Source organism: Triturus cristatus, chromosome 5_2 (genome assembly GCF_964204655.1).
Source record: "Triturus cristatus chromosome 5_2, aTriCri1.1, whole genome shotgun sequence".
Taxonomy (NCBI): domain Eukaryota; kingdom Metazoa; phylum Chordata; class Amphibia; order Caudata; family Salamandridae; genus Triturus; species Triturus cristatus.
In genome coordinates this window covers 343,561,085-343,588,782 of record NC_140588.1, presented here as the reverse complement: position 1 = coordinate 343,588,782, position 27,698 = coordinate 343,561,085, and the positions used below count along the sequence as shown (strand labels likewise).

At 42.6% G+C, this 27,698-nt stretch overlaps 1 protein-coding gene across 1 annotated transcript in view; it reads right to left on the bottom strand.

The window, feature by feature from the left end:
- GMDS (GDP-mannose 4,6-dehydratase) overlaps nt 1-27,698 on the bottom strand; it is a 1,578,414-nt gene that overhangs the window by 1,257,188 nt on the left and 293,528 nt on the right. Inside the window, exon 4 of the mRNA XM_085607140.1 lies at nt 17,195-17,304. Coding sequence (XP_085463266.1) covers nt 17,195-17,304 — 110 coding nt within the window. The remainder of the gene's footprint in view (nt 1-17,194; nt 17,305-27,698) is intronic.

Genomic DNA, 27,698 nt, shown 5'->3' with positions numbered 1-27,698 from the left:
TTGTTTACTGCAGTACTTAATCCTCCATTGGAGGGTACCCCATTTATGATAGATACATTAGGTGTCAAGGGTATTACTCTAGTGACTTTGTCCACTGGCCTATTAATTATAGCGTTTAATCTAGCTACCTCTGCCATGAGGTGGTCGATTTTAGCTACCAATGGTGTGATGATACTTTCTATTTTGGTATTGATCATATTTACAATCTTCACAGAGAGCTCGATCTCAGGGTCTTTATTAACAAGCAACCCTGATGCATCTTCTTTATTTGCGCTTTTATTTGCAGTGGTTACCCTTTTCTTCCCTAAACGAGTCCCATTATATTTAACCTGGGATTTTCTACACGCTCTAACTACCCTGGTCCTCGAGGGAAGGGCGGGAGACTGTGAATCTGCCACTTCAACAACCTCTACTATATCTAGGACAGGATTAGATGGCGAATTAAGAGCTAGGGGCACACATAATTCAATGTTGTCGCTATCTAAGATCGCTAAGTCGGTGGAGGTGCTACTAATGGCCTGAGAAGGAGAGTCCGACGGTGACCCCGACAAAGGAATCGACAGTGGGGAATTGGGAGAACATGCTAACCCCAGTGACGCCCTCCTATCATTGTTGATTTTGCTGACAATCTGAACCAAGTAGTTGTCCATGGTATTTGACGTCAAGGAATTTTTTTGTTTAGACATTGTACCACTATAGTATAGCACTAACTGGAAATAAATCAAATGTTAATATCACAAGACAACGATTGACTTCAACAGCAGCAATACCTATAAAAGACTCAGTCCCAAAGGTAGTGGCACGTAGGCGCGGATGACAATACTGTGGCCCGTCCCGTCCTCACTCGCCCTCGGACGGCCTCAGACGGCCCGCCCTTTGCCCGGGCTTAGCCCGGCGCCGCCCGCGCGCGTCCCGCGCTGCGGGATGAGATTCGGGTTTAAAAGAGTACGTGGTCCAATGGCGGGATGTCGGCCGCAACACACCTGAGTGGCCGCACACGCTCCTGGGAGATGTAGTCCAGGTGAGCTCCCCTCCGCGTTTACACCAGCAACCCAGCAGCAAAAGCAGCCTCTCCAACGATAGCACAGGGTAAGTTCCAGCAGAATGCCCAAGACACGAAGCGGGATCAATGACAAAATGATTCTGTCCAACTTCAAATGAACTTTGTTTTAATGGAAGTACATGGTAATGAAGAAATAGACTTATCACACATAAATACGTAAGATGTGTCCCATACAAAATAATGTGCCTCCAGGTCCCACACAAGTTTCAAGAGCACAGAAAAAAAAATCCAAGAACAAGAAGAAAAACTTGCATGGGATTGCCGATTTTCGATGGGAACCCTTGCTGCTAAAGTGTTGATCCACATTTGGGACAGTATCATGGGCTCCCTTTATTTTTTATTCCTCAATATCAAAAAAAAAAATTCCAAAAATATAGGAGCAAAATAACAAATTCAGTCCACCAGGGAGTGATCCTTCTAAATTTCTGATTATTATCACATATTGTTATAGGTCTTTGAACAACTAAATTGCCCAGAAAAAGAGAACTTTGGTAGCGAAATATGTTTGTTGCGTCGGAGGATTATATTATTCCTCATGGAATTACTTTTTGTAACGCAATGTGTTGGTTCTAAATTGGAGTCAAAATATTTGAAGAGAACACATTTCTTAAATAATTTTACCTGAAGGATTTAAATCAAGTTTTATTTGCATGGTCTTTGGTGCCTATAATACCTATATTTACATTAAGAATAGCGTTTACAAAATGCTGACATTATACCATGTCCCACAATATGGGATTCATTTATAGTAAGAAACAAACTGAAATGTTTTATAAAATTTATATTTTAGATGGACTACAAACTGACTACCAGATTCTGCACTGCCCATAAAATGCAGTGTCCTAAATGCATATTATTATGCTCAGGAGCCGGCTCAATTTTTCGACGCTGAAAGAATTGACAAAGGGACTCTTCATTTACGTAACTTTACTGAATACAGCATATTGTTCGAATATGCATGTAAGCCGCATTGTGATGCACAGCATGTATATTTATTCAACAGCTCCACGATCTGGGTAGATGAAAAATAAATGATGCTTAATCACTGAAATAATATTTGTACGCAATTTCAGCTTGATGTAGCCACCACATTAATAAGAGGGCTGATTGCGTAAAAAACAACAAGCAAAGCGGTGTGGTCTGCTAATCATCAACAAAATTCCAAACATTATTAACCAAGTTGGTACTCCACCTAAGCAACACCACACAATGCACCATACAATCTTGTAAAGCACCATTGTGAACATCACAAGCTGCGCATCGGGCGTGGTGGAGTCACAGCTGTGGTCAGGTTAAGGTTGGAAAAATCTCATTGGTCTAATAATGTCCAACAGTACGAGGATACAGGTTTCAGGTTAAAGAAAAGGTGGGATGCTCTTACATGCTATCATGATATTGCGTATGAGAAAACTGCGGTGCTCTGCTTTAATAAACTTCATGAAAATAGTGTGAAAAAGTTTGTAAAATGTTTTTAAAAAAAAGAAAATTGTAGAAAACAAAAAAAATTAAACCAGTTTTGGTGGACAATAACTTTTAAAACTGATGTTCTTAAGTTTATTTCCAGCACAGTAAAATGAACCAAGGATTTTTCCCATATATTTTGCAGGAATAAGAAAAAACATTTAGCATTTGTCGCAGACTTTTCAAAGTGCAAGAATTTCACACGAGAAATCGGACAAAAAAAATGGACTTGGAACTTCAAGAAGTACAAAATAATGAGTTTCACGCAATAGAATGAGCAGAATTCAGATTTTGCACACCCGTGGTTTTTTAGCAGTTAAACCATTTTGTTTTTATCAGAGCTGATCTAGACCACTCACCTTGAAAGGCGATGCAGGCGAAGGCTCGGGAGAGGAAGCGTTTGGGGATGGAGGGGTGAGTCACCTGCTTATACCCAATTATTGACTGTTAGCGACCAGTAGGAGAATGGGGTCACGCAAAAATAACTGAGACATGCTTCGGCAGACATGCGCCTTATATTTGTTCCATCTCTTAAATGTTTTCCCCTTTATCTCTACCTGTTCTTATCCTTTACCTGAATCTTTCTTCGTTTTAAGATTGCTTTAAATGTTACATTTGCGAACAAGTACTGCCTAAATACAGCTGCAATACTGCAGAACACATTTAAAAATACCAAGCTACATGAATAATGAGGGAAGCTAATCTTGATGGACAATATACTCTACTGAACTAACCATAGACACCATCATGTGCATCTCAAGAATACAACACTAATAAATGAGGATAAGAAGGCATTGAGCATAAAGAGTAGAAAACAGTAGGAGGGCTTTATTCACATCAGTCTATTTTCATCATTTCAGAATCCGTTTTTGAAACCATAAGTTTCAAATTCTGCTCTAATATTTTTCCAAAATACAGCTTCTCTTGTCATTTATTTGCTGTGCCCGGTCTTGTCAAATTGACCAGGATGATCACTGGACCTCCAACTCCATGATATGTGCCTGTAGAAGAGCTTTTAATGCTGCCAGTTCTAGATTTGCAATGGTTTTCTCACTGCAACAACAGTTGCTTTACTGTGGATTGGTAACTAGGTTTGCAGTGCAGTTACTCATGCTGCAGCTCGAAGGAATAAATGTATGGTTTCACATGCACTTCAATGCACTTTAGCCAACAATCATGGCTGGATCATTAAAGGACATCTACCCTTAAACATAATAAGAAAGGGATTTACTAGCTTGTTAAACTGACTGTCCAACATGAAAGCAACATTTATCACCAGCTACTAACACCACTAGCCAGCGTGACCACCACGCCTCCTACACTTAATCTCCTATTGCTCAACTCTACAAACATTCCTCAAGTGGGTGGGTTGCTAACCGCCAGAATTTTAGAAACGGGCACAAGCTAATACCGAATCGCTTGGGGATGTAGTTCGATACTTCTGTATAAGCAGCACTCCGTTAACCTCTTCCCTCCCATCCACATGCACAATCGAGTAACTTCGAGGCCACTAAGGGGCATAGTTTTGCCCAGTCGCCGTACAAGTGACTCCTTTAACTGCGTTTACAGTATTATTGCCTCATTACTTTCGTGCGCGGCACATTGGTAAATATGTACCTTTTGCATTTGATCAGCTGTCGATTTGGCAATGTAATTCATGCTTTGTACTTGGATTATAATTGCATGTGTTATATTCTGTTTACTCCACAAAATATGAATAAAGAAATTAGAAAAAAAAATGAAAGCAAAATTTATACAGAAACGCACAAGGATATTTTAATATGAATTCCAATGGTCCGGTCCACTACATGGAGAACCTTTCAAATCCCACAGCAGAAAGTTACGAGCCTTCCTACTGCCTTCTACAGCAGGTCATGAGGGATGTGCAATGCAGCACAGTTGAAAATTTTCTTCTCACAGGAATATCAGCCATGTAACCCTTCAAAAACTGGAGTAGTATTTAAAAACAAATTACTTTATAGGAATGAAAGCTAGTGGAAAAGTCCTACATACTTATCATTAACATGTAACTGCTAGGTTCTGTTCTGAGCAACCATAACAACTCCAAGTGGTAGGCAGATGAAACTGTGGTCTACCTGAAAGTATGGCATAGGGAATGTATGGTAAGGTTGAGGATTTCTTGACACACAGGTGTGAATGTCTAACTTTTTTCTATAAAATAAATCCTTTCAAGGCAAAATACTTCCTTTTACTGTTTGGCTCTCCTGATCGCCATACTCGGGTGGTTTGTGCTCTGGCTGGACAACATCATGCCTCTTCCCAAATTTGTTACTAGGCTTGCAACCCTCCATGGCTCTCTTTGCTGAACAAGTCACAAACTCAGCACTCTACCAACTACAGCTCCTTCACAAGGCTTAACAGGGGAGTCTGAAAAGGGACTTCAGATAAGTATTGCAATCCCTTGACTGATCTCATCCGGACAGTAGTAATGCCACTTTAACTGTCCAACCAAAGCATCAGTGGCCCAATCAAATCCATACTTAATGTGACTGCCTGTCTTAACTTCAGCTTACAGATCAAACCTTAATAGCCCTATAAGCAGAGCTCAATTTGAGCCGGTGGTATCCTGTGCTCGGCACCGGCACTTAATTGCCAACACCGGCACTTATGATGGCTGCCACATGGTGGCGCGGTTTGTGCAGTTAAAAGATAAGCAGAACAACAGCTGTCCTACACCCACGACACACACCTCCATCCTCTCCTTCTCGGAAGACGCCACCACCAGCAAGACCACCTTCCACAACTGCATGACAGATGTCTCCAACTGGATGAAGGACAACTTCCTAAAGCTCAACACAGACAAGACAGAGGTATAGATTTTTGGAAACAAAAGCGCCCCATGGGATGCATTCAGGTGGCCTTCAGAACTGACACCAATTCCTACCCCTACTCCTACTCACCACGCTAGGAACCAAGGCATCATTCTCAATGGCGTAACAAAATTCGAGGCACCCCCCATGCTCTGGACCCAGTCAGGAGCTTAAAGGCCAGGGCCCCACTGGCCATGCAGTGCAAGAGGGGACCCCCTGGAGCACGGGGGCCCCAGGCACAGCAGTGCTCCCAGGCCTATTATTACGCCACTGATCATTCTGAACAACAAGTTAACCATGACGACTCAGGTCAACTATCTCTTTCACCTGCTTCGTCATCCTCCGAATTTTTTGTAAGATATTCAAATGGCTACCCAGAAGCTCAAGACGCACCATCATCCAGGCCCTCCTAATCAGCCGACTGGACAACGGCAACGCTTTCTATGCCGGGATTGCAGTTCACCTCCTTCGAAAACTACAGACCATACAGAACGCCGCAGCCAGACTCGTCCTGGATCTTACCAGACGAGCCCACATCACCCCCCACCTCAGGAAACTCCACTAGCTCCCTGTACAGAGAAAGTTGGCAGTTCAAGCTCCTGACCCATGCATACTGTAGGCCCTACACAACTGCGGACCTGCCGACTTGAACCACCACCTGAACTTCCACCAGCCCACCCAAAACCTTCACTCTGCCTCCCTTTCTCTAACCTTCACCCCCGCATCCAACGTGGTAGATGCAGAGGTCGTCCCTTCTCCTACCTTGCAGCAAAGACATGGAACGAGTTATCCTTTCATCTATGGACCTCCCCACCTCTTCCAGAGTCCTGAAAGTCTCTGAAGACCTGGCTATTTGGCTAATCAACTGGACCCTGCCAGCACCTCGATATCCTAAAGGGTGACAAGTAGTGCTCTACAAATTTACTGATTGAGTGACTAAGATTAATGAGTATTGATATATTTAAAAGTTTATACGGAATTGAAGACTTGCATTTCAAACAAAATTGGAGTCCAACAATTATGGTACCATCTTGTTAGTGTGCCATGCAGGTTTGGCATCTCTCCATTTGGAGGGCACCTTGCTCAAAATTGTGTGCCGGGGGTCTTTGGTGGACAAAGGTAGCAAATGATGATGTGCTTTCTCACCAAGTAAGTTAGACTGCTCCTAACACACCATCTGGCAGGAAGTGGTATAAGCCCCAAGGAGGGTAGTACAAAAAGCAGTTTACCAAAATGGTCGAGTGTGCATGGCACAAGTTAAGAGGTGCAGTACTAATATTGGGTGGGAGAAGGGGCAAGTAAAAAGACAGTGAAGTGGAAAGAAAGAAAGTGTTTCCTTAAACTGTCTTTTAAAGGGAAGAGTCAAGACTGTCAAGGAGCTGGGGGTCAGAAGGAGGCACAGGGACAAAAGGTTATACGCAGAGGAGTGTGTAACAGTCAATTTGCAAGGGTAAAAAGAGGAGTCTGGAGTCACACAGTCACAAAGGATGAAAAGCTTCTATGAGTTTTTTTGTGTTTTTTTTAACACGAAAGCTCTGCAACTACATGTTATGTTAAAATATGCTTGCAGAGCAACCTCACCCAATGGGAGTTGAGCAACTTGAAATAGGCATAAGCAGGAAATGAACTGAAATGGGGGAACGGCCAAGCACTGAAACAATGGAACAAACAAACTGGAGCCTTGCTGTTGGATTAAGAGCACTTTATCCTGAAAACTTTTCGCATATATATTCAGACTTCTTAGCTTTGTTTTGCATGTCTTCAGGCCACGACACGGAGTTGGGAGGGGAAGTTGGTTCCAAGCTTTAAGAGAAATGTACCAAAAAAGGAACACAAAAAATGGAACAAATACCATTATGAACCAGCTTACTCCAGCAAATGGTGGCCCGATTTTGGCTGCGGCAGTACAACTGATAATTGAGGCGGCAGTAGCAGCTAACTTTCACTCTTGAAAATGTGGGGTGATTAATCAAATGGAAATGGCTATGAGGTTTATTTGATGCTCTGCGTGGGGAGGTTACATCCCTCAGGTCTATTATGATATCTTCCAGTTTAACACCGGATAGTATGGCACATACTGAATCTCCTGAAGGCTTGCTGGCACAAGCTTACAGATTCTCAGACAGCCTCTAGTTCAGAAGTGCCACCTTGAAGGATCCAAATGCACTGATGAAAGTCACAAAATGGAAAAAAGAAAGGTATACATTATTTCCTCTAGTACAGATTGTGACGTGGTGGTGTTAAAATGGGCTACACTCATTCCTACTTTTAGAGCGGTGGGTGAGATTTCCACTTACATTTCTGTGGACTAGACCAAATATCCGCCTTCAAAACCAAATCCAGGATTCAGAGGAAACAGAATGAACACTCTTCCTGATGAGCATTTAAAGTAACTACGCTGCATAATGAAAACGTGGAATCCTACTCTACTATCTGGCTCTTGAAAAGACAAATCTAAGGATCAAACCAAACTACAAGATGGTTGGTATTCATTAAGAAACATTTAAATTCTGGAACACAGATCATTTCTGAATTAACTGAACTAATAGAAGATCCCACTTCCTCTTCTCATTAAGTCCCGTGCAATCCTATCCTGACAGAAAAAATGGGTTTTGACAATCCCACCCTTATGGAGGCAAAGCTTTTTCCCCCAGATTTCTATATCAGTTTAGCAGAAACAAGTCTCCAAATTGACCAATGACCTCCTAAACAACCCATCATTCCAACACACTGAAAATGGACACAGCTATAAGTAGGAATCATTCATACGCTGCACATATCAGTACATGCTGTTCACGGTGCCCTCAAACCGCCCCTTATTTAGGTGAATCGTGAACAAAAAGGAAAACAACAAAGCAACAACGATCTAAAACGTTGAGGGTCTTTCGATCTGTTGTTGCAAGTGCCACGTAAAGGTTGGCACTGGCATGTTGAACTGCAGCCACTGGATTTAGGACAACGGTCGGAACTGAGCTATATGGAAAGACTGGCAATCCTCAATCTTAGGTATTTCCTTTGTACAACTATGTAGCAAGTATGCTCTATCGTACAGGCATCTTTATCTGCATGGCAATGTGGATTTCCAAGCAGGAAATCCACCATCTGCAAAGATTCCATTCGAACGGACAAAAAAACACTTTGTCATCTTTCATGAATAAGACGCATATTGCTGGTTTCGTCAGCAAAATTGTTTAGATGAATTTGCTGTGTAATCCATTTGTATGCATTTAAATACTGAGCCACAACCAACTAAATTTCATTTTTCGCAATTGGTTATAAAAAATGGCAGACCAAAAAGAAAACTTAAAAAAAAAAAAAAAACACAGTACATCCATTTATGTTTTTACCTATATTTGTATTAATTTAAATAAGGACTTATATAAATTTGAATTTAAACAAAATTAAGCACAGGAGGACACTCATTACAGTGGTTAATGAAGCAGCAAAAAGTGATAGGCAGCACCACTATGACTGGACATCGGGAATGCATTTCTCATGCACTAAAGAACCCCAGAATGGAAGGTCTTTGATTAAGCTTTTATCAGATTGGGGACAAGACTGATCTCTATAAAAGTATAAGCACCATGAATTATAAGTACCCTCTCTACATAGGAGGGCTGTTATTTAGGAAGTAGTACATAGTATGAGAGATCATTTACATTCTTCAAGTCAGCTCACTTATAGCACAATAAAAAAATAATGCATTTCTCTAATTCAAAATAGAAATGTATATCCCTGCCTCCCCATAGAAAAGATGAAGACATTTATGACCGCAGATATGAACCAGTTAATCACACGTGGGCGAAGGGGTGCCATTAAGATACTGAGCGCTTAACACAGAAGTAGGGATACAGGTCAAGCCTATACTTAATGGAAATGGATTAAGCTACACGTAGGATAATTTGTTCCAAAAGTGATCTGTCGGTGAAACTGTAATAATTTTAATAAGCAACAAGTTGCAGTCATCCCTTACTTCATTGCAGCCTCTCAGTGACCCTCTGTGACTCACAATCCCACGAAAAAAAAAACCAACTTTGTGAGTCTTTCCCAGACTTCTGTGGGCCCATTCCAAGAACCGATTTCATCTTCATTGGTTTCCTGCAGGAAACCAGACCAGCTTCCTATTATTTTATGTTCCTTGCTTTCAGCAAAGCCTCCACTACACTGACTGGAAGTGAGAGTGAAAGAAAAAGTGACCATGCTCCACCACAGGCCAACACAAACACCAAAACACACAACGCAACAGTACAGAAGTCCTATTCAGAGGTCTCAGAGCTTCAAAGCCGCGAGTTTACAACCCGCTTTTCTAAAAATAAAATTATGGGGAAACTTGTCTGAATAGTGCTAAGCAGAGTTTAAAAAACAAAAAAAGAACTGACGAGTATGCAAAGTGAGAATGTACCAGGTCAACAAAATCCCTTTCAGATTATTGTATGAATTAACTGCTTTTTGAAAATCGTATTTAGGTTGAAACCAAAGTAATACAACATTCTAAACTGGGAGCAGTCGGTAAAAAGTGTAAAAATGTAAAGAAAATCATCAATGAAAGTCATTGTAAGAGTGGACTGGATGTCTTGTTCAACATGGTAGCCACAGACCACCTAAAAACAAATTGACTAGCATTTGTAATAGTTGCCAGGCAATGACGGCCACAACTAGTGCCATACAAATCATGATTAGACATGAACAGGCTAACCAAATCTTCACAGACTTCGGTACTCTTGGGCACACATATGGGATAAGCTCAGCAAGTTGGTTTTCTCTAGGTCCCACTGTTGGCTTCCAAAGCCCCTGCAAAGGGTGCCACACACTGACTGCAGTCTAGTGTACACAGGATCAAAAGAAAAACATAACCCCCCAACATATAAATGTAGATGCAGGCACCCGGGGAACATTCACCCTTCAACTAATTAATCTGAAAATTGGCAGATTTCTGCCACTAGCCAAAGTTTATAACAGACGATGACTTGCTGGCATTGCTGCATTTCCAAAATTGTCCAATACACGTGCCAGGATCCGTCCACATGTACAACCAGCCCCCTTACATACTTTACTAACTTGGATCTAGAGCTCCATACGCAACACACGGACCAGTTCTTTTCAAGGTAAAAACTAGCCACGCCCATTTCACTGGCTTTTAATCGACTGAAATGTCTGCACTTGGTGCAACATGGGATCACTGGAAAGCCCGACTTGGGAGAACTTGTTCTGCTTATTCTGCAAGAGCGGGTTTATTGAAAGCTGGCGCTCCATGCCCCGGAGCGGGGAGAGCTTTGAGCAGAAGCTGATCCAGTGCCTGCCAAGAAGGATGATCTCACCTCGTTTCACATCAGTACCGTCTGCCATGTCAGACCAGTCACTGACCTCATCTCTTCTCCCAGGGAGCCAATCAGGGCCGCCGCTGAGGTGACTCAGTAACTCAAGGCTCCACAGTTAAGCTGGATGACAGTACGGATTGTGAAATTCCTATGTTGCATTAAGCTGGAAAATGAAAAAAAAGTGCTTGCCAAGTTTTGTGGTGGCATACGTGTTCCAGGCCTCATGCAAACACGCACTGACAGTCAATCCTACCTTAAGTATGGGGAAAAGTGTTTCTCCACAATAAATGAAAATATGGAAAGAAAGGCAGCGCATACAAGCAGCAGATTTGCGTGTTTCTAGGACACGACCCCACACACAGCAATAACTACACGACTCAACAGTGTCTGATAAATACACACACAGGGTCAACATGGTAAGTGAAAGTTTAACAGGCCACACTATAATCTTCGGGAACAGTTTTTAGCATGTGAAAGTAGTAGAGAACAGGCTGGAAATGGTGTGGACAGTTTTGCAAAGTTTAAAAAGCAAAAACCCAGCTGTTCTAAAAGAAACATCATTAATATTTTCTCTTTTCTTGGTTGAGGGCGCAGAGGGATCAGTTAAATTGGAGATGTTGAGCGGTTTTGGCTTTGATTGAAAGACACGATTACATCCTAATGATGACGACAAATCACATTTAACCAAGTAACGAGCAAGCACCCGCCGGTGTATTCGCAGCCAGTACAGTGAGTGACTGGATTCTTCACTCTGTAAACTAAGGGTATATTGTACGTGGGCTATGCAAAACACATAGGCTGGGTGCAAAACATTCTTGTAGTGAAAAGTGCTGCATTAAACAAGAATTAACTTAGAGAGCTGAGCACAACGAGGAGGCATACACTAAGGCACAGATTCCATGCGCCCTTCACAGCAAAACCACTAGAAATGAAGAATAGCCCCAGCCCTTACACGGGTACCAGCAGGGGATGCCGCGATCGATCAAAAAGTGACATGTTAGCGACTGAGCACTCCAAAAGTGGTAAGGGAGGCAAACTAACTAGTTCCATCAGATCTCACAATCCTTCATTAGGAGAGTTCTGCACTATGTCCTAAACAGACCTGATGCCTCTCCAATCTGACTTGATCGCCCCCGCAGAGTACTGGGACTCAGTAATCATAAGGAGGCACCCGAGACAAAGGAGTGCATTACTAAAACATGACAGAGGAGATCATGAATACTGTTTGCTCTAAAGCCACTGTAGGACTGGAGGGTAATGAAGTGTTTCAAAGGTCTGATATCTCCACCTTACAAAAGAGAAGAGACCTTAAAAGTTTGACGGACTTCCTGTGCAACCACATTCCATACCGGTGGGAACACCCTTTCCAACGGGTCTTCAAATGGGAAGGAGCGAGGCACCATGCGTAGAATAGGCAAAGGAGATCCTGCACATTCAAGACGACAACGGCATAAACTTAAGCCAGAACAGTACACCCAGATCAAGAGAGCTACGTATCAGAGAGAGACAAAGAACAAACCAGGAATGGGAGGATTTTGAGACAAAGCCAAAAAAAAAAAAATCAGCAGACCACGACCTGATGACATTGTGACAGGTGCAGCCCACGATGAATATGCATAGTCCTGAGGGGTCAGACTGACACTCGCTTGGTTCCCTCAGAACCCAATCTTAAACAGACTGGTGGATGGTTAGAGCAGACGGCTAACACGGGCACTGTTAGACCGAAGTACAGAAGTGTATTCTACTAGTCACATTTCCATGGAGGTGTGAAAAATAATATGGTTTCTATCGTGGTATTCTAGGTTGTGTTAGGTGTGGACGAGGAACGTTGAGGGAGTTCATGAGAGGGACAGCACAATCCAGTATCCCACATGACTACAGTGCACCAGCAGACCACAGCAGAGAAGGGGGAAAAGTGCTACATTCATGGCACACACCCAAAAAGGAGACTTGATGTCTAAACCATATATACTTAAAATCGTAAATCTGAATGTAAAAGTTCTGACCGTGACATCAAAATTACTAGCAGTAATCAACCTTCTTAGAGAATTGAAAGATGACATCTATATCCTACAGGAGAGGTACCTAAAAAGGGACTGTCCCAAAACGAAAACAAACCGTTCTCCATACAGCACTTCACCTTGGGCCTGACGAAACAAAATAAGACTCTTCAAATGTTAAGCATCCGTTGTATTAAAATAGATTTTCGCCAATGCATTTAGAGCGGAAAATGCTTTAATCCGTGGAACAAAAACAAAGATTGTATTCACTGTATATTTAATTCCACCCCACAGGAATATCAATAGTCAATGTTGTAACATGAGCAATATTTTAAATGTCAGTATAGTCATTCAGTGTAACATTTGTTAAACAGAAGATTCACCGAAAATCGTTCATATTATTTATATTTCTCTCTCTGCCCAAATCATCTTGCGACCTTGGAGGTTTCTGATCCATACTGGTGATATGACACAAGTAATGTGTTCAATGAACCATATCTCCAATTTTAGTGCAACATCTATCTCCACCAATCAAGTGGCTTAAGAAATATCGGTCCCATACATCAACTAGGATGTGTTGTTTCTATTCGGCAGAAACTCAATTTGAGCCCTGTTGGTTCATAATGGAGTCATAGTCTCTTAAACTCATTGCTCGTGGTATCCATCTGTTGCAGTGCCGTCTTTTACCTCATCGAGCATCCAATGCGTTTTAAATTGACAGAACATGGTAGGTGAATCCGGCATCCCTCCGTGTTATGTATGCACGTTGGCTTGTCTGACAAGGAGCATTAGATCTGATGCGTTCTGACCTGCTTGGTGGTGTTTCAAGCGTGTAGTTGAAATAACGTAGCAGGTCCCATGAAAGCCCAGAGCCCTTACGCAAGATCTCCTTTCTGGTGGTCACAACAAGGCAAACAGATGACCTTAGCACTGTCCACCACCACCCAAATTATTCTAGCCAACAAGGCGAAAGAAACCACTCTGATGCTGAAGGGCTGGCTGCTCCGACTCTGGAAAGATTCTGGGCATAGAAAAGATCAGCTATCACCTATTCTATACAGCAAATGCTCAAGGAATTGAAAAAGGATTGGTGTCCCTTCTTAAATGTCCTAGCGTGGGAATTGTAGGAGACAACTTGCCCACATTACCTCAAAGTATTATGCATAATCCCAGCAGAGATGTTCATGTTCCACGTGTGGTAGAGGATACAGCAGCTATGGAGCTTGACAGTGAGGGATGCACTTGAAGCAAAGCGGCAGACTTGGAAATTCGCACCTGAATTCTCCGATTTACTCAAGGTATGTGGTGCCTATTTGTATGGCTTGCATATCACCTGGGAGAGTATCCCTATGCTTAAGTATGTTGGAGGTGGCCTAACTGGAGCCTATTGAAAGCTTCTTGTGGAACTCTGTGATGGAGCTGGCGGCTTAAACGTGGAAAGGGAGATCGATCCAGGCTTTGGGGACGAGGTAGGCAATGGTGCAGCCCTCGGCACCGGCTCAGCAGATGCGGGGGCATGGATGATGAGAAGGTTAGCAGAGCGACGGTGCCTAGTTGGTGGGTGGCCCTGGATGCCACTGTTTAGGTATGGTGGGCCTTGCTTGTGTAGTGTCTTGCTGGTGTATGTAAGGAGGTTGAAGAAGGCGTGTTTGTGGTTTGGGACAAGTGAAGGTCCTTGAGGTGTTTGGATATGTGAGAGCAGATTGAGAGTTAGTCTGGCTGCTGTTAGAATAGTCACTGGAGTCGATGGATGGGTGGATGGATGGATGGATTAATGGATGCGTGGGGGGTATGAGTCATTGTACTCCACTTTTTCTTTAATGGTCAGTGTTAACTTCAGACGTGATGAAGAATATCCTTGCTGGACAATTGGTTGTAGGTGATGGTATATGTAAACCTGTGAGGCAGAGTTGATTTCTAAACAAATTACTAAGCAATGCTTTCAGAAAGAAGAACTGAAACGTCATGCTGTACAACGGGCACTTTTTTTGCTCTTGGCATAGGCAAATGGGGGGTGCCTTAACTAGCCCGCCCTACCAGCTATCTCTCATTTTCACAAATGTTTCGGTCAGTGATATTAAAGCATTATCAATGTATATTGAACTATTAAACCATACATTTAATATAAAAACACAAAAATGTCAATATTCCAATCTAACTAGTATTCCAGAGTTAGCCATGTAAGAACCAGACTATTTTCAATAACAAAAACACTTTTGCCCCCGGCAAAACTACGATTACCACAAGGCACACAGAATCCTATAGAATACCTTAATGTAGACACTGGTCATTAGTAAGGTACTCTGTTTAAAAATATATTACAGATTTAAATCAGTGAAAGAGCCATAGAAACCTTACTGGTCTTAGAAAAGTGACAAAACTGAGGAGTCTACATTAATTCTGGTGGAGAAGTATAGCAAATGTGTGCTGATGACCTGTACTGTAAAGCAAAAGCAGGGCGCCTAAAAGAGCCAGCACGATAGTTCTGCATGACTACTGTTTAAACTAAGTGCTTCATCTGATCATCATTAAGACACTAAACAAGACTCCAAAGAAAGTGCCCGAACCAAGAGCTCGATAGTCTGGAAATCTCATTTCACAATATGGCAGGTTTCTTGCTCAAAGTCAAAGATAGGACTGAGCTGCAGTGATACAGTGGACTATCCAAGTATAGAGACTAAAAGACTTGGCATGATTATTGGTTCCAATTGTGTTTTAAATGAATATGTGGAAAGGTCCTCAAACAGGCAGGACAAGGCACTATCTCTTTGATATCCACTTTTCAGCTGCAATTCTGTGTTAAATTTGTCTTCCTTTGTGTGCTACTAGGATGATCCTACATAGTAAAAGGTCAAGATTTCTGTAAATTATATACAAGGCTTCCAGTTTCCCGTTTTTAATGATTTTTACATACAGACAGATTTAGCAGTTGGTCTGTATTTATTTTTAAAAGCGGAAAAATACAGAAAATTGTGCTTCTTGTAGGTGACTCTCCTTGTTGTCCTTCATGAATTCCAGACCAACTGCTAAGCAGATAGAAACCATGAGGAATTAAAAACAGGATCGGATTCCCTTAAATACAGGCATATGTTAACACATATGTTTGTATCTAATGGTAATTTTTATCTGTGGGTGTAGTGTTTTTTTACATTTGGCTGCTTAATTTGCTAAAACGCAGCAGGCATCAAAGTATGAGTGTATATTTATCAGTTAAATAAATGTGGAAATATGCCATTATACGACTCCATTTATTCTCAAAACAAAATATTTATGGATAAATGACAATAAAATGGCAATAAAATAAATATGGATTAATACAGACAGAAATGTAAAAAAAAAAAATACCATAAAACCTGGAGCCCTAATTATATAACACTTCTAGGGCCTGATTACAACTTTAGGTGTCATTTATCGCAACTGATAAAGAATAACACAGGTGTACGTTATTTATCAGGTGTGATAACACCTTTTACGAGTTTGTGGGGAATATAATGCGGATTTTGGGGTTTAACACACCAAAATCCACATGGTACGGTATGGTTTATCCAGTTAAATTTCGGAAAGTTTGACCTGCTGAAATATAACGAGAGGTATTTAATGCATTCGATAATTAGAGAATGCATATATACCTTCAAACTTGTGGTTCTGACCCATGCGAAACAGGGGTTTAATAACAAACAACTCGCAATCAGGGCCTTAGTGTTGCTCCCAGTGCGCTGCTGGCGTCCTGGTAGGACCCTCAATGTTATTATCAATCTTTTTCTTAAAACTTCCAATTTGTACAAATTAAGAATTGTAATCATTAGAAAAATTGATAAAATTATTCCTTTCCATGTCTAAGATATATATTTCACTTGTGAACACATGTAATTCATTATATTTTTCGTCGTGTGGGGGGCTAGGGTTTAGCATTGTATGCAATGCTATGCCTGAAATTAAAATGAAAACCAAAAATACTGCAGGGTATAATTCAAAGATCCTGAAATAGTGTATACCGTGGTTCACTTGCAGATGCTCTTCATGCACGAAAGGCGCTCTTCGATTAAACGTTCAATGCACCATTCATAAATATTCAAACACGTTTTCTCTGAACAAATAATATTCTCGGTAATCAAGAGAATTAGATCTAACGAAGATGTATTAAAGGGAGAACTAAAACAGGCTGTATTTAATGTACATATTGCAGCTTTCAAAGCCTGAATTTTCAAAAAGTCACCCAGGAAAATTTCAAAGTCGACTGTTAATGAGAAGTACAGGTTGTGTATAAAGAATGTCAAGTGGTCGATATCCGAGAACTTGTAGAAGCGAGAGAGGGCCTTCACACACATGCTGAACACAATGGTACACAGGTTCGTGTAGTAAAATAATTGTCACCCAACTGCACTTTTTTTCCAGGCCAGATGAGCCGGGTCTTTGGTTCTGGCACTCTGTGGCTTCTCACTGCCAATCAGTGGCCTGCTATTGGATTTAATTTACCACTGCAGCTTGGAATAGGCCGTTTTAATGTTAACAGCTGCTTACTTTGACGTGGCTCTGGGCTCCCAGGTTGTATATTTCGGTCGGCTTGACTTCATTAATAATCTTCACTAGGCAGGTGCTGTCTGTGAGATCACCATAGTGCAGCTTCATGTCTGCAAATCACAAGAACAGGCAGTCAGTTCACCGATGTGCTGTGTACAGCAAAATTATCACAGTAAAGACAATGCCACGGCATGAGAACATGTGGATAAAGTTAACATTATTAATAGCGTTTTAAGTACCTATTGCATTGTGATGGTTCAAAAGAGGATAGTGACGCACAAACCCCCCCCAGACACAAAACAGTCAGTTGAATGTGCTGAGTTAGGTGTTTCCAACTTTAAGTGGGAGATAGCAGGGGCGTAGCTTACTCAGGAGATGGGGTTCCTGGGACACTGACTTGAACAGCCCCAATGGATGGGGTCTCTAGGGCCGGTCCACGGCTCAGGGAAGGGGGGGGCACATGCCACTCTACCCCAAAAATGGCCTCAGAGGATGGGGTCCCCAGGGCCTCACACAGACTTGGGGGCACCACCACCACCACCACCACCCCAAAAATAATGAATCACACCAGGGCTGTACGCCCCCTCCTATTAAAAAACATTTAAATAAATCATACTGCTGATCTCCTGGGCCCTGGCCAACCCCGGGATGCCTATTTTTTAGTTTAAGAGGTGCAGCGGGTCCCTGGAATTGCAAAAAAACAACAAAAAACGTTTTTAGACCCTAGGTGGGTCTAGGGGAGCAGGGTATCTTGTACTTAAGATAGCAGATCACAGAACAAAGTAGATATATCTGAAGAAATTTAAGGCCGTAACAGGTGAATGGAAGATTGTGAACACCTAGAAGGCCAAGAATTGTGGGCAGGACATTCCTCCTAAGAAAACTTTTCAATTTTAGCCTTAGACTATTGCTTCAAACCCATCTTTAGTATTTTTCAATTCACATAGTGACACAAGTTTTTGCAAAATTTCGAAACTTGGGACAATTAACAAATTTGTTGTGTACATTACTCTCCCTCAAAAAGTCCAGGGTTCTTTTGTAATGTACATTTCCCCATCTGATCTATGTTTTAGAGTGCCACGTCTCCTCAACCTCTCTGAGATTGCACAGACAGCTAAAAGTCTGTTTCATCATGTTTGCTCAACAAACAGCAACTGTGCAGGAGTGTAGTAGTCTGGCTGTAGTTGATAATTAAAATGCATAAACGAATCTTTCATTTTTCTTCCCACAGCTCGAGGTACTCACACGGTCTATTGCCTTTTGCCTTACACTGAACCAGCCCTATAACTTGCTACATTTCCATATCTATACACTTATCACCTAGCTGTCACAGCGATTTAACACTGTTTTCCCCCTTTACAGGAAAAACGGTAACACGCTATCCTATTGTAGTGTTATTGGTTGCTCCCGGAGCGCTCTCTTCTCCTCGTTATGCAATGCTTGGATTTCCACCCCTGTACATCTCTGGACTTAAACAATACTGTTCAAACATTTTTCAATGAAAATTTAGTACTCCAGAGAAATCAGTTGATAAATAAACCAAATGGCTTTGGGTCCTCATTTAAAGAGACATGTGCAGTTGGGTATTTGCCACACAGTTTAGTTTTGAACAGATATGTCACTCTGTGGAAATATAATGATATTCCTGGATATAGTGGTTCGGATGGAATTACCAGGATATATTAAAACTGCACTTTCATTGTGGTAAAAAGTGCACATCATTCTGATAACTGTTGACTGGTAAATTTCCAAATTGGCCAATTGCTAAAACAATGAAAAATTAACCATTTTTTTTTTTAATGCACCAGAGTCGGTACTGTATACCAGGTGCAGTTACGAGAAAACAGGAGAACAATTCTCAAAAATGGTCTTGATATTCTGTTATCTTTGTCTACTGCAACCAGTACAGGAAGAGAATGCAGGGAGACACCAGAAGAACAAAAGTTACTTACCTGTAATCTGTGGTTCTCCAGTATTGGTGTCTTTCATAGATTCACATGCTTGAATATTCCCCGTCGATGTGGGAGTCCCACGGTACATAACATAGCAATGTAGTAATAACATAAGCCTATATATGCATATAAGAAAGAAAAAACCATAGAGTTTTTATAGATAGACAACTTGTCACTTCTATAACATACCACAGTCATTATGTTTTAGTCCCTCTTAGAATGTTCTCCTCAGAGGCTCAGGCCCTCAGATTTTCGTAGCACAAGAGTGATATAGAGCCAAGTAGTAAAAGAGAGCATCTGAGGGGAGGAGGGTGGATCGCATGTGAATCTATGAAAGACACCAATACTGGAGAACCACAGTTTACAGGTAATTAACTTTTGTTCTTCTCCAGTATTGGGATGTCTTTCATAGATTCACATGCTTGAATAAGAGTAGTGAGCAGTGGTATCAGAACAATACAAGGTACATAAAAATCAATGTGACCACTATACCCAGTACGAAAAGACTAAAGGTATATAAATATATATATACACACACACACACACATATATATAGAAATACATATATAAAAAACAAAAAAGTACCATGTATACAGGAGGAGGGAAGCATCAGAGGCTCACCTCATTTAAAAAGATTACGAAGGACTGCTTGTCCCAGAGCAGTGTCAGTGTTGTCAGCAGCATCCAGACAGTAATGTCTTGTAAAGGTGTGTCTGCTGGACCATGTTGCAGCTCTGCAGATGTGTTGAAGAAGCACCCCAGCAAATAGCGCAGTGGAAGAGGAAACCTTTCTGGTAGAATGCGCTCGAACAGTTGCAGTAAGTGGTTTTCCAGCTTGTTGATGGCAAAAGGCAATTGCAGTAGATATCCAGCGTGCAATTGTTTGTTTGGTAACCGGATGTCCCTTTCTCATCCGTCCGAAGGCTACAAAAAGTTGGTCATTCTTACGAATAGTAGCCGTTCTTTGAATGTAAAATTTCAGACATCTCTTGACATCTAAAGAATGAAGTGTCTTCTCTGCAGGTGTTTGAGGATCAGGGAAAAAAGTTTTTAAAACGACTGGTTCATTGAGGTGGATATCCGATGGCACCTTGGGAATAATGGCCTGATTGGTGCGGAGCAAGACCGAGTTCTTGGTAAATTGAAGAAAAGGCCGTTTAGTAGTAAATGCCTGTAAGTCACTGACTCAACGAGAGGTAGTGAGAGCCAGAAGTAGATAAATCTTCCAAGTAATGTATTTGAGATCGACTTTATGGATTGGCTCAAATGGGGGTTTCATGAGCTGGGCTAATACAATGTTCAAATGCCAAGGAGGAGGTGGCCGACGAATTGGTGGAAACATCCGAAAAAGACCCATGAAGAATTACTCCTGAAGAGTAAAGAGTGTTGGAGCCATCTTGACAAAACCGTGAGATTGCTGCTAGAAAAACTTTAAGGGTAGAATACGAGAGGCCTGATTTTACCAGGTGTAAAAAGAAAGGCAAGAGTTGCTCTGGCGTGGAATGAATAGGATGTACTTGAGCTTCATTGCACCATAGGCAGAATCTTTTCCATTTGAGTTTATATGTTTTCACAGTTGAAGCTGCTCTAGCCTTAGCCAGGACCTCTACAGTCTAAAGGAATGTCCAAATTTACAAATTCATAGTGCTCAGGTTCCAAGCCGCTAAGCGTAGAGATGCTGGGTTGGGAAGACAAACTTGGCCTTGTTCCATGGTCAGAAGATTCGGCAGAGGGCGAAGAATGATCGGGTCGCACTGTGACAGGAGCAGGAGTTCCATAAACCAGACTTGTCGAGGCCACGGGGGGGCTATTAGAATGATGTGACAGGGTTCCTTCCTCATTTTTCGCAGAACTTTGGGGACTAGAGGTATCGGTGGAAAAGCGTAGGCATATATTTTCGACCAGTTCATCAAAAAGGCATTCCCGCATGACTTTGGTTGGGGAAGCCAACTTGCGTAGAACAGGCATTTGCGGTTCAGATGTGTTGCGAATAAATGCAGATTCGGGGGACACCATAATCGAAAAATGTGATCCAGTGTGGGTTGATGTAATTCCCACTCGTGATTGGTCGTGGATGACCTGCTCAGGGAATCTGCAAGATTGTTCGATGCTCCCGGAACATGCACTCTTGTGAGGACGATGTAATGTTAAATCGCCCAATCCCAAATTTGTTGAGCCTGAAGGGACAGCAGGATGGACCTTGTGCCCCCTGTTTGTTTATGTAGTGCATGCACGTTGTGTTGTCCGTCTGGATCAACACCGAGGCTCCTTGTATGATGGTGCGAAAAGATTTCAGAGCCAGAAAAATGGCCAGTAACTCCAGCAGGTTGATGTGCCAGGTCTTTTGTTGAATGTTCCACTTTCCTTTTACTGTTAGTCCCTGCAAATGCGCACCCCAACACTCGAGAGATGCGTCTGTTGTGAGAGTGAAACTTGGAGTGTCCACCAGGAATGGACTACCTGAAGAGACATTTTTCTCGAGAGTCCACCACAGTAGAGCTCTTTTCATCTGAGCTGTGACCTTGACCATATCGTTGAAGGATCCTGAGACTTGAGCCCATTGCTTGTCCAATTCCTCCTGGATAGGTCTCATTTTTAGGAGGCAGTGAGGGACTAGAGGAATGCAGGAGGACAACATCCCGAGGAAAGATTTCAACTGACGGACAGAAACGGACTCTTTTAAACAGAGGGAGGCCGCTAGATTGCGAAGTAGTCTTTCGTGCGACACAAAAGCTTTTGCTTGCTTGGTGTCTAGGATGGCTCCCAAGAACAGTCTGTTTTGAGCAGGGAGAAAATGAGACTTGTCCATGTTGAATGTAAGGCCCAGGGACTGGAAGAGGGACCTGCAGAAAAGAGTGTGTTCGGATGCCTGTTCGAACAACCGTGCCTTCAGCAGGCAGTCGTCTAGGTATGGAAAGATTTGCACTCCTTGTAAGCGAAGGTAAGCTGCCACCGGTGCGAGGACTTTGGTAAACACTCAGGGAGCGGAACGAAGACTGAATGGAAGAACTTTGAATTGAAAGTCTTTTCCGGCCACTCTGAATCTGAGACATTTCCTATGTCTCGGCAGAATGGGAAGATGAAAATAAGCATCTTGAAGATCCAAAGTTGGGATAGTAAAGGAAGTACCTCCTGAAGGGACAACATGCGAAAAGTTTGTTTTTTCATGTATTTGTTCAGGGCACGTAGGACCAGAATGGGGCGCCATTCTCCCTACTTTTTCTGTACGAGGAAGAACCTTGAATAAAATCCTCTGCCCTTTTGTAGTTTTGGTACCACTTTGATCGCGCCCTTTCTTAATAAAATTGTGAGTTGATTTAAAAGTTCCTTTAGGTGGGCAGGAGGGGGACCTTTTGTGGAGAATTAGGAGGAATCTTTACAAACTACAATGCGTGTCCCCTGCGCACAATATCCAGAATCCATTGATCGGTAGTAATCAGCGACCATTTGGAGTAGAAGTGGGAGATTCGACCTCCAACCCTTGAAAAAGCAGGAGGAACCAGGGACGGTGAATGGTGAAAGTCATTGTTTTTTGGAGGAATCCTTTCCTCTGTAAGAGGATTTACCTCTGTATTGTCTGTAGGACGAAGAATGCTGTTGTCTGTACGATTGCTGATTCTGGGAGGAGTAGCGTTGTTGTCCTTGTCTATATTGATTGGAGTTTCCTCGAAAGGAAGAAGAGGAGCCACGTCCTCTTGCGCCTCGAAAAGGCTGCTTTTTAAACTGGAGAGTTCCGAGAACACGGGCAGTGTCGGTGTCCTTTTTTATTGTTTGAAGGACATCGTCGATATGTTGGCCAAACAATGATTCGCCGTCGTAAGGCATGTCTAATATTTTTGTCTGTACCTCTTGACGGAAGGACGTTGTCTTTAACCAGCCCTGCCGCCGGAGGACTGCTGCACCAGCCAAAAGACGAAAACCAGTGGAAGACATATCAACAGCATAATCAATAATTTCCGAGGAAATTCTTTCTCCTTCTTGAAGAATTTTTAATCCCTCTGCTTTAGACGCCTCTGGTATTAGATCTACAAGGGATGATATGTCAGACCACATTTGTCGATCGTAATGGCCCAAGATAGCTAGAGAATTGGCCGCAAGAACTGTAGTTGCCGCCATAGTGGAAAACACTTGCCAATAGCATCAAGGTGTCTACCCTCTCGGTCTGGCGATGCAGATAATGGAGATGATGGATTTCTGGCTCGACGATGTGATCACTGAGTAATAATGGAATCAGGCTTTGTTTGTGCAATGGGACAAGCAGGTGAATTTGCAGGGGCTTTGTATTTCTTATCCAGCCTTGGTAGAACAGCTGGAATTGAATTAGGATTTTGCATGAGCTTGAGGCCTTCTTGCCAAATAAAATTGATGATGGAAATAGAACGAACTTGTTTTTGAGGCTGATCTTTAAAATCATATAGGAAACAATCTTCCTCTCTGGTGGTCATAGGAAGGTGGAATCTTTTTGCCGCTCTTTCCAGGAGTAAATGGAAACCACCTACGTCAACTGGTGGAGAATCCAGAGGAGCTGGAGCAGTGGGAGACGGTGTTTGAATCGGATAGTTTACCCATTCAGAAAGAAGGGATCTGTCATCCAGCTCACCTTCTTCCCTGTCACCTTCATCATCCTTATCGTCGTCATTGTCCTCCTCTATGACTTGAGGAGCATCGTGATGTTGAACTCTGATCGCCGACGCAGAAGGTGTGGCAACTGATTCTCCAGTAGAAGGAGGTTGTAGAGGCGCTTGCGGCGCTGGAGAGGCCTGTACTGAATGTGGAAAACGGGAGTAGTAATCATCCAACGCAAATTGGAGGTTGGAAATAAGAGTTCGAGGTATCTGTGCCATAGGAAGTTCTGGCGCAGGCTGTGTGTCACAAGTAGAAAAGTCTTCTTCTTGTAGGTCATCATCATCATCATCATCATCAGAGTCCTGACATTTTATAAGAAGTTCAGAGGGACTGCGAGCATCCCTAAATCTGTCATCATCCTTCGATTCCTCATTGTCGGAAGAAAATAATTCAGGTGGAGGTTGAGAAGGAGTTTGAATTGGCATCAGGATATCCAAAGAGGAATGTCGCCGTTGAAGCAAAGAGCTTGAAGACTTCAATGGAACCAGATCCATGGATGCAGGTTTAGCGGTCACCGTCGACGATAGACGTCGTTGCTGAAACACAGTCACCGACGAGGCCACCGTCGCCGAATGCTTTTTCTTACGTTTGCTTGCCACCATCGATGAAGTCAAAGGCACCGTAGACGAAATAGGTCTCACCTTAATGGATACAAACGTCGACGGTGAAGATGCAGACGACAGGATCATAGCCGGCTTCAGAGACACAGATGTTTAAGTCGTCGACGTAGACGCGATGACAGCAGCTCTCGTCGACGGAGGAAGCGACAACGAGCTCGTTGACGAGATAGGCAGTTTCTGAAGTAAATACTGCGCAGATGGAGTCTTTGACGCCTGAGAATCAGATCTCGGGGGCGTAGAAGGTGCAGAAAGACTCTGAGGGGAAGAAACCACCCCATTTGAAGTTGAAGGTGGGATAGTGGGCTTATCCGCATGATGTTTCTTCACCACCTTAGGTTCTGGAGAAACCTTTTGATACTCACTGGTTCTCTTCAAGGATGAAGAAGTCTTGACTGATGACACACTTTCCACATCTGAGAGAGGATTCTCTGAAGTCTTCAACTTCTGTAGCCACAGAAGGAGACGCCCTTCTCTGTCCTTCAGAGTCTTCTGAGAGAAGGTTCTACATATTTTACAATCCTTTACTTGATGTTCAGGATATAGCCAATAGATGCATTTTTATGAGGGTCTTCAGAATAAAGTCTCTGTTTACCACAGGTTCCACAAGGTCTGAAAAGGGATTTCTTTGTGGTAGACATCATAAAGCTAACTTTCTGAGAAGAAATGAGAAGGATCTGAGCTGAGCTCATGGAGACTCCCTTCACACGACGTGCGGTAGAAAATCTGAGGGTCTGAGCCTCTGAGGAGAACATTCTAAGAGGGTGCGGGCGCCTGATTGGCTGGAATTTGGACTAAAACATAATGACTGTGATATGTTATAGAAGTGACAAGTTGTCTATCTATAAAAACTCTTTGGGTTTTTTCTTTCTTATATGCATATATAGGCTTATGTTATTACTACATTGCTACGTTATGTACCGTGGGACTCCCACTTCGACAACGGGGAATATTCAAGCATGTGAATCTATGAAAGACACCCCAATACTGGAGAACAAACAGTGCACCAGAAAAGGAGGATAAAGGGAAGATGAGGGGATGTGTTTGTGGTTTGGGGTGGAGAGCAAGAACAAAATGATTCAGAGGAAAAACAGAGCTAAGGGACGATGGTGAGGGTGTTCTAGAAGAAGGAAAGCGGAGAGAGCGAGAGAGAGAGAGAGAGAGACACATTGGTGTTTGGAGGACCTCTACAAAAGCAAAGCAAGAGAGTTCAGGAGAGAGGGAAAAGCAACAGTTTTGGAGAGCTGAAAAAAAAAGTCGAGGCATAGGGTGGGGCGGTGGGTCTCAGTGTGAAAGGAAACAAGCATTGGCATAGCCAATAGGTCTCGCTTTTGGGACCTTATAAGTATTTAGTTATGCAGCACAATATCCTTGTTGCAACAACATCAACTGTTGCATGGCTAAACACTTATAAGGTCCCAAAGGTGAAACCGATTGGCTATGCCAATGCTTGTTTTATGAAGGCACAGAATGTATGGAGTAACACCGGAGGAGTTTCAGAGTGGGCTGGCGCAGGGGTTGAGGCGTTCCCTAAGAAAGGAGGCTGCTGAAGGATAGGTGGGGTTTTGAGTGTTGAAACGGGACAAGAGCATTTAAGAGAGATAGGGTTAAGTGTGGCGGCGGGGACTAAATGAGACTACACATACAAAATTGCCATTTAGATATAAATCTCTTTCGCCTTTGACAAAAACGTTTGCATATCCCCTAGTTTTACTTCCTCTCTCGAAAAATATCCGTTGCTTCACTGCAAGTCAAATGGAAAATAAAAGTCATGCACTTCCTGCCGTAAGATCTCTTTTCTGTGGGGACTGAAGCCTTAGTATATTTGCCAGGGGTGGGGATATTCATCGGTTTGAAACTGAATCTCAGTTCTAAGGTGTAGCTGTGCGAGCGTCTGATGAGTGCTTAGTAAAACTGCTGAAAGTTAGTCTTGGGACACAGTTTGTTGGGGAGGAGGGGTGCTGGCTTGAGACGAACGCTGAAGGAAGCGAAGGAAGTGGTTAAGTGCCAGAATAGGGGTGCAGAAAAGGATGAGTGTTGAAACAAGGCTGTGGAAAAGAATATAAAAATGGGTGGCAGCTGAAACAACTGCGGATAGCGATGAAACAACAGTTTGTTTTAAGAAGAAAGCGGAGCTGAACAGGCGAAACAAAGTTGGGGCTGCTGGAGTAAAGGATTGAAAACTAAAAGCAGGCGGGTCCTTGGTGGAGTAGAGCGTACTGGAATGGGGATCCAAAGACGAATAAGTAGATTTGTGAATGTTGGGGTTGTGGGCTGAAGTACCAGGATGGAGCGCTGAAAAGGGCAGGTTGTGCGCTGGGATATAGCGCCAGCGGTTAAAAGAAGGAAGGAATGTTGAAACAAGCGGTGCGCTATGGGGGAGTGTATTAAAACACTGTTAATAGTGCAATAAGAGTGGAAACTGAAGGCGGGTACCAAGTATTAAAACATGGTCTAAAGAACCGTTAAAATGGCTAAACACTGAATACTGAAGCTAGAGCATTGAAAACAAGTAGAAAACTTCACAGTGCAACAAAGTGGGGTTTTCTAACGTGCGCTGCGAAAGTGATCGCGATGCACTTCACTTAATGACCCGTGAAAGACAGATGGCGGCTGCGCGCGAGCATGTTCACGTGAACGCAAGCGCTAGGCCAGCCAAAGCATGGGGTAGCACTTTCAAAACACCGCTTACTAAATGTCTCGCCAGAGCAGCGCATGCATGCGCTGGCTCAGGCAAGACCTAAAAAGGATCTGTGATCCAAACGAAAACATGGACTCAAAGACATGTTTGAAGATGAGACATTGCCAAGTTGGATCTAACAGTTTGGTGAATGTCATTCATTGACAAAAACATGGAAACGGATTAAGTGGAAAGGTTAATTAAGTCCGCTTTTTCCTCTCAATCACTTATGTCTTAAAGATCAGCGGGCTCTGGCCAAGGTGCAGGCAAAAAGAAGTTACAAGACCGGGATGATGGTTGAGTAAAGTAGGAAGAGGCCATCTGTGGGCCTCTTGGCGGCACAGAATAGGAGCAAATAGTGGCTAAGGCATCTCCAGTATGCCAGAACGCAAGCTTGAACCTAGCATGTCTCAACTACCTACACAGGACTTCCATTGAGCCTACTCTAATTAATACATTTTACCTGAATGCACATGCAAATTGCCAATGAATTAATGAGACTGACAAATTTCTTTCAAATGACACAGGCCTGCCCAAATCTGAAAATCGATTGGAAAATATTTACAGGCTTAGTCAATAATGCTACAGAGAGGCAAATTGATTGCACTGCTAAATCATGCCTCTTAGAT